Raw genomic sequence first — 12,254 nt, 5'->3', positions numbered from 1 at the left:
ATCATCACTTCAGAGTTTGACTCAAACTTTACTTTACATACTGCGACTTGGGTGTGTGCCATAATACCAGTCTAATTCTTAATATGATAAAAAAAAAAAAAAAAAAAAAAAAAAAAAAAAGAAGCATTTTCTGACAATGGCAACAATCTGTCTTGTTGTAATGATGACGTCAAACTAATATGCAGAACAACAGCTGACATTACTGAAAGCAAATTGCTACTGGCTCCATGGTGGAGTTAAGTACCACAAAGGGGAGCGACTCCAGCAGTGGGGAATCAGTGGCATCCTTCAGCCTGGGCGTCAAAGACTATAGCCCTGAATGTTAATGAACAGCCCTGACTTTCAGACCCTTTAGCAGAGTGACTGCAGTTAGTGGTTAGATGGTAAACACTGAGCAAGTTACAGCAGGACGAGTAGAGGACAAATGGCAGAACGCACAGTTGCAGGTGGAAAAAACAACTCAGTCTTTTAAGTTTTAAGAGGTAAGAAGTTAGCCTATGTAGTAACTTTTGTCTTATTTTGATGTAATTTCTATGTTCTTGAAATGAATAAAATATTTTTCAGTATTTTGTCATACCATAAGAAGATCAGAATTGTAAAAAATACGGAAAAATACTGAAATATTGTCATAGTATTTTAAGGTCATATTGGCCATTCTTAATTACAACCATAGACTGTATAAAATTACTAGATATAGTCACTGTGAAGTCACCAATTGGTTCGGAGCCAGAAGTGACCATATTTGGACAAGAGGCTGGAGCTGTGGAGGAGCGAGGGGTGGATCTGACTGAGAGCCCGAGGTGACACCTTGCAGACAACCTGTCACTCTAAGCAGCTTTAGAGGGCAAAATTGTTTTTTGTACCAGGCTGTAAGGATGTTTATTTCTGCTGGAAAGCTGGGCATTTTAACATGGGGGTCCATGGGGACTAAGTCGCCTCTGGAACTAGCCTCAAGTGGCCATTCAAGGAACTGCAGCACTTCTTTGTTGGCTTAATTTTTGAGCCCCACAGGATGCCGCTCAACTGCAACTGATGATGGTTAAAAAAAATCTAGGAAAGGTTAAATTTTAAGCACTTCTTTTTTCTTAAATCTCACCTGGATGTTCACTCTCTCGATGACACAGGAGATGACATGGAGCACCTGCATTTTAGTGTCGCACTCTGTCACCTGCTGCAATAGCTGGAAGAGCAGCCCGAAGATCGACTCTAGGTACTAAAGAAAAAGACAAGAATTTAAGAGTTAGAAAAAGAGGAAGTACGGGGCTGAAAATAATTATTTATTCATTGATTATTAGGGGTGTCAGTTTTCCAAATACTTGATTTAATTTGACTTTCGATTCAAAGGTCACAATTTGATTCAATTGTCAATTATTTTTAAAAGAGATAAGCCTCAATGTATCAAATGTGATAAAAGTACCATATATTTTGAACCGTACCATTCAATGGCTATAGAGTCAATATTAATCAGTTTCTTTAAAATGTAATAACCCTTTTCCAAAACGCTGCCACTCTATGGACTTCAGTGAAGCAGGAGCATTTTCTATTTTTATTGTTATGTTTTATCTATCCCTGACTCTGGCAGTGGTCATGGTGTGTGAAGAGGTGCAGCTGCAAGTGACGCTGTGTTGTTATTTTACCTTCAAACACATGGAAGTGGGCGGGAAAGAGTCACACAATCCTGCTTTTGATGTCAATGACTTAACTCAGACTAAGACTCATTTCAATTGATTTTCTACAACATCGTGACACCCCTATTGATTTTTGTGAAATTCCTATTCTACTCATCACTGATTCAAAAGCATAAACAGTAAACAGATGTACTCACTGGAAGGAACTGCTCTGTCCGGAACTCGAAGTCATCAACAGGTGGTCATGAGTTAAGGATGAAATCAAACTGCTAAGGTTAGGTATGCAACATCTACATTTGCTTCAGCATACCTAAGGACTAATAATGTGCCATCAGATACAGTTAAGCTCACACTGCAAACATACTAAGGAAAGTATGATCAGGGGTGTCGGTGGCTTAGTGGTAGAGCAAGCACCCAGTGTACAAGGCTGTTGCCGCAGCGGCCCGGGTTCGAGTCCAGCCTGTGGCCCTTTGCTACATGTCTCTCCCTCTCTCTCTCCCCCTTTCACACTTAACTGTCCTGTCCATTAAAGGCAAAAAAAAAAATGCCCAAAAAAATATCTTGGGGGGAAAAAAAAGGAAAGTATGATCAAATTATCTGTTGTAAAAATGACAGCCTGAAAAATAATCAAGAAACCGAAAGGATATTGAGCTTCAGGGTTGTAGCTGTCTCAATCCGCACCTGTAAGAAAAACAAGATTAAATTAAAATACAGTTCATTTAAAAAGCATTTGAGAAATTAGGCTTCTATCAGTGTATCTGGATTGTTACTCAAAGCTGCAGAGAGAGGAAACGAATGAGTTGGTGGTGAACTAAGAACAAAAGAAATGTAGACACACATATACACGAACAGGAGATTGCAGCACATGCAGCAATACAGCCAAAACTCTGTCTATAATTACATTTTCGTTTAATGGCCGCCTCAGAAAGACCACAAGGTGTTCTCACTATAGCAAAGGCTTTTAATAACTGAACACTGAAGGAGTGTGCCCCAGCTGCACCTGCAGCAAGTTAGCTAAGTACAGGCTGTCCATTGTTATAAAAAGGAGGCAGCACCTCCACCGTTATAGACTCTAGCAGTGTAATCTAGCCGTGTCACAGAGATGGACGTGGAAATGTCCACCAGGGAGAAAGTCGTCGGATGGAGGAAAGATTAAAGAAGGTAAATGAGTGAAGAAAAAGGCGAGGGACTGGGAACTCAATTACAGCCGGTCCTTGCTCTCAACAATTTCACTATGCATTTAAAGTACAGAAGTCATCTATTGTTGGATATATGAGGGCAAGTGTGTGTATGTGTGTGCGTGTGTGGCTTTATCAGCACTATCCAAACTATGGAAGGCCTTTGCAAAGCTTTGTAATGTAATTTTACTCCAAATACCTTCAGGTGTATTTGTTATATTTTATCTCAAGAAAGCACACCAGACGATTCAGTCGAGGCACAGGACGACATAATTGTTGTTTATATTAAATGATTTCAGCAGCAATTCCAGAGACTCCCGTGATCCGATGTGATGTCAGACAAAACTAACATGAAGGTGGACTGTTGTTGCCAACTTGTTGCACTTGTGTGTGCACTGCCTTGCACTAAAAAACAAAAAAGTGGAAGGGAAAAACATGCTGATATAGTCACAGCTAAGAAAAAAGTGTTATCAATAGTCTTAAATGTGTTGGTGACTCTTCCCTGTCGCCTCGCTTCCATAGGCATTTGTAGGTTTCTGCTAAATATTCCTTCACTGTCTTTCACAGGCAGCACAGTGCATTGTCGCCTCATAGCAAGATGTTTCCAGGTTCAAACCCTGGGGTAGGGGAGCCCTACTGAGCGGAGTTTGCATGTTCTCGGCTTCCTCCCACAGTCTTAAGACATGCAGGTTAGATTTGGTGACTCTAAATTGCCCGCAGGTGTGAATGTGTGGGTTTAACCCGCCTCTCGCCCAATGTCAGCTGGGATAGGCTCCAGCACACCCGCGACCCCTAACAGGATAAGCGGTTACGGAACACGTATGAATATTTCTTTCACACCACAGGATTTCAGTCAGAAATGTTAAATATATTTCATATTCCTGATTTGAAATCTGGGAGACTCTGATCAAATCAGTAACGTTAAAATTAGGTCTGTAAACACCAGACAAATGAACTGTTCAGACCAGCCTCTAATCAGAAACACCCATGCAATTGCTGGGAGGGGATCTGACCCAAAATCTATTGATTTATCCTCAAGTGTGGAGCCAGCATAACACAACTACCTTATTTCCCAAGTCTTGTTACCCATAACCTGATCTATCCAATGGTTGTTTTAAGTTCACTTATTTTTGTTTATTTTGCTTGCAACAAGACTAAAGACATAAGAGAAAGGTTTGAGAGCTGTCTCTTGGGTATTCTGTTATAGTTTATAAGCTATAAATAACTGTAGTGGGTTTTTTTTCCATCAATTCATTCATTTGTTCCTTTATGTAATGAACAAAGAACTTGGCATAAAAAAAAGCTATTTGTTGTTTAGACTATTCCCCAATTAGCTGCACAGCACAATCCATTCTACTGTAAATAACACTGCTCGAAAAATAAACGATATCAAACCTTGTTTTCTCTACATGCAGACTTTCACATCTATTAGACTATGGATTATAATTGCGTTAGTTTGGAAGACATTATATATTTGAAGGAAGAAAATGTGTTTGTTAAATATTTAATTTTCCAGTTCATAAATCCTTAATAGATCCATATTTGTGGTTTGGTCTCTCAAAAACACACAAACTCTCTCCATTTAAGTGGTTGAAAGTTCTCTTTTCACACACTCTGCTTTTCACACTTTTAATGCCAATCAGTTCACTTCAAAGGCAAGTCAGCTTTCTTAAAGTTACTTATTTGGCACCGTGCTTATATTTTTGCGCATCAAACCAAAGCGTAAGCTCAGTAGTATCACACTTCACTAGCTGGTGCATTTTTATCAAATTCAGAGACCGATTTGAGCAGCGAGCTTTTAAAAACACCTCAAACAAAAACATCTTCCAAATCTTTAACGAACAACCTGTCGCTGCTGCAGAGGACGATAACAGCCGAGTTACTGATCTCAGCTTTAAAATGCATTATGACATTAATACTTTTTATGACTAATATCTATCTAATAACTACTAATGACTAACAACATCATTGATTTCCCCTGTAGTGACTCAGTTGTAAGATCCGCACACCAGAAGTAAAGACACATACACTTTTCCACGGAACACAGTATGAAATGAAGTCATTAAAAACACATTTACATGCATGAAATTATTTGCATAATCCATACATAATGATATTTAAATCTGTGTAACTCTTTGGATTGAACATTTAACAGGCTATGGGTTTGACAATGACGTCTAAACAAGACAAAGTTTCGTCTTGTCTCTAACAAGAACAGCATGGCAGAAAATTGCCATTTAATTCGGAGAGAAATGTAAGCCTACTGTATGTCAGTGTGAATCTATCAGAGGGATTTAAAGTGACAAACTGGCTTAATTATCCACCATTTATAAGATAACAGTTATCCTATGTCCAAATATGAAGATGGCAAAGACTGCTGTAAAACGTGCATTCAAGAAATTAAACTGCTTAAAGTTGATCTGACACACAGTTGGATTTAGAGATGTACAAATTTTCCCCCTGTGTTTGCAAGATCATAAAATACAGAATAATGTTTTAATAATGCCGCATACATTAACAAGGAACAAAGGGAGTTCGCTGATGAACGAGGCCCATCAGTTGCCATCAGCACCGGCCTTGTTGGCAATTCAAACACTAATGAGAGAAACTGCATTTCAATTCTACAGCAAAGCCTGAAGATAATAGATTGCTTGATGAAACACTCGGATGGGTCGAATAAACATACGCACACACACACACATGCATGCACACATGACATCTGACAATAATTCAGTCAAAACCTCACATCATTATTCAGTCTCAAACAGTCTTTGAGGGATTTCTAAAATACAGGAAGTTCAAGCTGAATGTAAACGTGATTAAAAGTGTTATCAGTGAAGATCACACTCAACAACCTCACTGAATCAAAACAGGCCAAATAAAAGCTTCAACATGGCAAATACTCATTAAAGAAGTATCTCACTGCTGGAAAGATGGTCTCTGCATAAAATGGGGGTGTGTATGCAGCAGAAACATGCAAATACTTTTGAAATCGGTGCTATATGACCAGAGAAGACAGAAGAAAATAGCTGCGGTTTTGTTTTTGCTCAAGAGGAAGAAAACCTACAACTACCAGAATGCACTGTGCCACACCACACCAATAAACTCTCCCACTGGTGGGTGACGTAATGCTTTTCCCGTCCAGAAACAATATGGCTGCCAACTGAGTAACAAACAATCTTGTATAACAGCTTAACAGTGTCCTAAAGTATGTTTTTGAAAACATTTTAGATGTGAAATAGGCAAAACAGTTTCAGAACCTTGGTTTATATTTGATCAGCACTGCCTAGTTTTACCATTTGATCTGAGTTTGAGATGAAGAGAGAGGCATCTTTCTCTCTTGATCCACTTCTAAACTCTTTAGCCCAGTTTCCACCGAGCATTATGGTACGGTACAGTTTAGTTCGATACGCTTTTTTTCCCATTTCCACAGTGAAAAGTTGTGGATGGCACCAATGGAACGGTTCCATACCATTCCCATTTTTGGTCACCCCTCTGCTGGTAGACCCACAAGTCAGTCTTTAGACGCTTTGCTTAACTAAAGACTGATGACTTTCTCCCTGATTTTGTGTTTAGATGGGTGGATACAATTTCAGAGTTTAAAAAACTCCCTACGTTGCAGAACCAATAGTAAATCTGCAGGGCGGTCCTTCGGTGGCTCGCTGAACTCTTGTGCTTGTAAACATAGTCCCACTAGAAACACGTGTAGCGGTACAAAATGGCTCAGCCGCGCTCGCAGAAAACACCGTCAAAGTTAGTGGATGTTTATCGCATTTGCGGCGACACATTCTCGCCAACTAAAAGAAACAAACATAATCTTTTACAAGGTCATGACTCATCCGCCCAGCCGGACTATAGAGGGAATCTCCTTGTTGTTTACAAATACTTCCAGGTAGAAAACCAGCAGAGCATTTAGCTAAATATATAGCCTATATATCACATTTTTCACATGCGGACGAGAAAAGGGGGAGCGCACATTTCCGAGAAGGCGTGTCCTTTTCAAAAATGCAAGAGGCGTTGCTTTGTTGCCAGCCGTTTTCGCCGGTGTGTTAAACACACTTTAGAAAGGAGTGTCCCCAGACTATCAGAAGGCGGAGATCTCTGATTATCTGGTGGCGAGACTACTCTGTTGGGGTACCTAGCACACAGATCTGGTACTAAAAGGTGGAGCAGTGAACACTGCAGTCCACTGATTGGTCAATAGAGGACGGTAACTCTGCTCAGGGCTGAGCTGTGGCTGGATTTGAGGCACATGTAACCACTGTTCATACTGTGGAGAGTTTTATTAGTAGACTGTAACTATAAAATGAAAGGAAGCTTTGCTGCCTCTTGCAGCAGCTGTAGTCTGAGAAAAAAATAACTCAATTCACTGGGTCGACTGCCGGTGTCTTTAAAGGTGAAACGTTAACTTGTAATGTTACTCAATGCATGAGTTGACATGAGTACCATGTCTGAAGGGTTACTCATGGGTCCAAAGGTACCATACTGAAACTGTTGTGGAAACAGGGCTTTTGTGTCCTAATGTGGATGTACAATCTGCAGTTCGAGCAACAGCCCCAGAGATGAGCAGGGAGATATGGGCACAAGTAAGATGGAAGGAAGTACTAGACTTTATTTTGTACTGTGATGTGATTTTGTGCTGCTGAACATGAACCTGCTCAAAACCAGTTTTTAACTGTCAGTCCACTTTTAACTGTAGCACACCTATTGCTACTTTTATTAATTTCCTGTATAAATAAATAAATGGAACGAAAAGTTTACTGTAGTTCATTTACACATCTTATAAACTAAGCTGGTTGAAACATTATCCCCCTAAAATGCAACACCAGATCCCCAAAACTGATACATACATCCTTTTGCAATTTACTGTCTTATGTTCAGCCAAACAGCATGCATGTAAACACAAACGCACTCTCTTCCTTTAGAAAAAAAAAAAATCAACCAGTGCTCCACTGATGCAAACAAATGACAGTTATTACCTGGATTTTAGATAAATTTAATACCGATGGTATCAGCTAAAACAGCCTGGGAGTGGGTCAAAGTTTCATTGTGGCCTCAAACCACAAACACAAAAGAGAAAGCAATAAACGGGTATTATCTGGAAATGAGAATTAGAGCAGATAAACAACAACACTCTGTACATATTGTAAATGCAGCTGGTTTATCACTAAGCGGAAACAGAGAGTCATCTAATACTAAGCTTGCTCCAAGACAAAGAAATGAATCATGATTAGTGTTTGGGATTTAGTGGACTCAGGTAATTTAACTACAAAATTAATCATTACACACAGACTGTAAGAGAGCATTTATGTTTGGCATGGAGAGAACAGCCACCTGATGCAATTTGGGTATGGAAGAAAAATTCTGATCTTAGAAAGCCCATTACAGTTCACTCCAACTTCAGAAACAGCCATGGGTCAGAGTAGTGGATTTACTGTACAGTAACTAAAAACACGACTGAGTGGGATTAATCATGGGGCATAAAATCCATATTTAGAATGCCTCAAAGCCTTCGTGCAGTCGAGGAAAAGTGAGCAGAAATGGGACGAACTTGACTGAAACGTCACAGCTTGATGTCGTCAAGGCTGTCGTCACAGCAAATTCTCGAAATTATTATTACCTCCCACTGGGAATGCAAATCGTCTGAAAACAGAAGGAGTTAAACTTGACACCAAGATTATTTTTAGCCTTGACTCGGAATCTGTGAGTAAAAATCAGAGAATGCAGCTGTTAGAGAGGAGAGGAGAATGTATCGCAGGAAATGAGGAGAGGAAAACTGGCACAATAGAAGGCTGCAAGCAACTGGCATCTGTGATCTACCATTCAGCTCATGAATGTCACTGATGGATGCCAATACACTGTTTCACATCCAGAGCTCCCAAGATCTGTATTTATCGTTGATATCAACATTGCTCAGAAGCACAACAAATACAGCAACTCAACCACCAATATAAATGTTGGAATTGTACTTAGCTACAAACCAAGAATATATGTTAGATTTGTAGGTTTCATATAAAGCAGATATGTTGAAACTTTATCTTTCTTTACGATTACATTTTCAATTTGATGTTGTGACTGCTATGGCTATCAAGTTTAGATACAACAACCATTTGATCAGGTTCGGAAAACGTGTTTTGGTATAAAATAAAGTGCATTAAATAAGCATGTAAAATTAGTTGATGATAAAGAAAAACGTCTAAATTACACCATTTCCATTAAACAACAAATGTAGAAACTGTTTTTTATCACATAAGATCTGGATTGCACTTGCAATTCATCATCAGCCTTGCTAAACAAGCCCTTACTGGACTTCAATTAACACAAAATACTGCCAACTCCTCAGGAAAAAAGAGCATAATACAATTATTTCATCCACTTAACATTTAATTTGAAAATTTCACTAATCATATTTAAGGCACAGGCTTGTCTAACAGTTATATTACCTAGCTCATAACTCCCTACAAGCCTATCTGTGCTCAAGGCGGTCGGGCCAGACACCTAAATCTAATTTAAGTACTCAAGGTGACTGTGTAGTAATTCAGGTGTCAAACTCTCAAATGATCTTCCTGGAGATATCTGATTAGTATCTTTAATAACATGTTTTAAATCTGTTTAATATCACTGAGGTATAAGAGAAATGTCGTAACAGATTTATCTTTCCTCTAAAAAAAAAATGTAAAAGCCAGCCTGAACAAATTGGAACTTTCTTATATGTGGCTTGGGAATGTGAAAAAGTGTAGCAATTTTGGGTTAGAACGACTACAGTGATATCTGACACGATTGGTCACCAAATCTCTATAGACCCAGCTGTTCTTTATGATGACTCTGAACTCAACTTGTTTGAAAAACAGAGGGAAATCTGGCTTGTTGGCTCTACTGCAACAAAGAAAATGATTGTCCAACACTGGCTCCACCTCACTCCCTCAGTACTTATCAGTGGTTGGCGTACGTTCCTGATATAGTGATGCTTGAACTATCCACAGCAAGGATCAATAAAGCAAAGTCCTCCACTCTCAGCCTTTGGAAAGATGCATCATCGCAGATTTCCGACCTAATGATCTCAGTCAGTACGTTTACATGCACACAGTAGTTGAGCTAAGCTCATCAGTCAAGTCGGACTTCCCGTCTTGTCAGAGTATACATGCAGAAGAGAAAATCGAATTTCTGACCAAGTATGTCTGACTCCGCCTCGGCACTGTGTCATATTTATTATAGTGCGTATTGAACTAGTTCCGGTTGACTGGAAGAGGAAACTAACGACAAATGAAGATGGCGGAGATGGATGTTGCTATGGCTCTGTATGTTCCGTACATGCTTTACGTGTTAATTATATTACAAATGCAGTCCATCATGACTCCTTTGGTTGCCGTGTTGTCTGAAGGAAGACGTCACAAAACTGCTGCTACGTCAACTCCTTTTCGGGTGAAAGCCCGCGAAAGAAAGAGTGGTGCATGCGCAGAACACCAAGTCCCACTCCAGTCGAACTAAGTGGATTTTCAATCGAATTACCTGGGTGTGTTAGTCGAGCTACGGATAGTCCAATTTCAGTTGGACTAAGCTGTTTACATGCATTTAAAAGTCCACTTTCAGTCAGACTAAGCCAATAGTTCGATTTTCTCAAACTGCAGGTAAAAGTACTGAGTGTCTCGGCAACCAGTGCTCCAGTAGTCAGGTATGAGATGTTTATTTGAATAGACACCATAAGCGGTGGGGGTTACAGGAGTGTTCATAAAGGCATTTTGTGGGTGGTTTTTGTTGAGTGGGAATGTGTATTGAGGGTGCCATTTGTTACCTTGTCTGTACCTTTAACATACCTGAACTGAATAAATGGTGTTAGTAAAAAGTGTGCAAGACACGGGGCCGGGCGTTTCCAAAAGCTGACAATACAACATAAATTTAAAAAATAAGGAAAAACACTGGACAGGCACATGAAAGGTCAGGCAAGATGCCACAGCGTCAGGAACTGGTGTTTCCTCTTCCACCAAAAAAGCACATCCTTATTAAATAAGACAGTTGAGAAGTGCCGTTTCTAGGAAATCAAAGGTACCACTTTTAGTTCAAACAACTTTCTGACATTAACTTATTTCATTATGGGCACCTAATCTGAAACCCATTTGGCCCACCAGCAGTCTAATGATCACTTTGATAAAACTATAACTCAGTTTTTTCAACATTATTGAGGCTATCAGTATTTCTGCCACCCTCGTCATTACTTACACTCTTTCAATATTAAAGCGTGGCAGCTTCATGCTTACGAGGCCCAGCGGACACATGCTTACAGGAGCGAATCAATAAATGTCTCAAGTCAATGTTTTTTCAATGAAGTACACAAACTGAAATGTCAGAGATAAATATAACTGTTATCCTACATGATTCACTTTCCATCTGAGCCATAAGGAGTGCAGAATAGCAACAGATATCGATAACCAGTTGGACTGACTGATGGACGGTAGTTTTCTCCATTAGCCCATTAAAAGTTTATGATCAATAATTAATTCTGCCCCGGAGGCTCTAATTGGCCTGGACGATATTGATCAGGAACCACAGCGTGATTGGTGAGCTGCTCAGTGGTGTAACAGCAAGCTTGTGTGAAGAAAGACCTTTTAAACCCTAAGAGCCATTACTCTCCTCATAAAACTTTAATCAAGTCAAATGTATGGCATTACATTAAAAAAAGACTATAATATTTTATATAATACTCATATTTAAATTATAACTTTGCTTGACTGGTTAAGCAGATATGATATGGTAACGTAACACCAATGTAAAATGTAATTCTTTCTATCTCCTTATCCATGAGGCTTCACTGGGGGATAAAATGATGGTGAAATGGAAAACCTAATAATACATGTAATTACCTACATTTAAATGTGACTAAAAATAAAATGAGATCCTGGGGACCTATGTGACATGTAAAGGGTGTATGGACATAACTGTCTAAATGCAGATAATGCTATATACACAAGTTTAATTCCACTGCTGCCTGCTAATCATTTTACTTTGTCAGTTATCAATCAATTCAAAAAAAGAAAAAGTTTGTTTGTGTGTCTGTGTGTAATTCATAAAAAAAAAATCACTTGTTTGTGACAAGAAAATTGCACTGCCCTGAGTATGTTATTTACACACTAACATTACCCCTCACCTGGAATATTTCAATCTGGGTGCAAAGATGGTCATGCTGACTTGTCTGCATACATGTGTTTCAACCATTCTCCAAGTGTTCTGAGGTAAAGCAGTGTTTGTCATTCGCTGTTGTTTGTGTTCCACTACAATGTCGTACACCCCCGCCAGGGAATGGCCATTAACGTTCTTGAGCAGTAACTTTTGTTGGTAAATGTGAGACATTCAGTCTCGCAGACTACCCACTCCAATACATGACATACCCACTTTAGTATAAGGTGATGTTGGTTTGGTGTGTCTGGGTCTTAACCAAAAGCCCCTTTTCCAC

General features: G+C 39.4%; 1 protein-coding gene across 1 annotated transcript in view; it reads right to left on the bottom strand.

The window, feature by feature from the left end:
- ipo11 (importin 11) overlaps window positions 1–12,254 on the bottom strand; it is a 187,434-nt gene that overhangs the window by 91,952 nt on the left and 83,228 nt on the right. Inside the window, exons 17-19 of the mRNA XM_049578323.1 lie at window positions 2,276–2,309; window positions 1,826–1,866; window positions 1,097–1,213 (exon numbers count right to left, since the gene is read on the bottom strand). Of these exons, the coding sequence (XP_049434280.1) occupies window positions 1,097–1,213; window positions 1,826–1,866; window positions 2,276–2,309 (192 nt within the window). The remainder of the gene's footprint in view (window positions 1–1,096; window positions 1,214–1,825; window positions 1,867–2,275; window positions 2,310–12,254) is intronic.

This window comes from Epinephelus fuscoguttatus, linkage group LG6 (assembly GCF_011397635.1).
Source record: "Epinephelus fuscoguttatus linkage group LG6, E.fuscoguttatus.final_Chr_v1".
In the NCBI taxonomy this organism is placed as follows: Eukaryota; Metazoa; Chordata; class Actinopteri; order Perciformes; family Serranidae; genus Epinephelus; species Epinephelus fuscoguttatus.
This window is presented reverse-complemented; position numbering and strand designations above follow the sequence as displayed.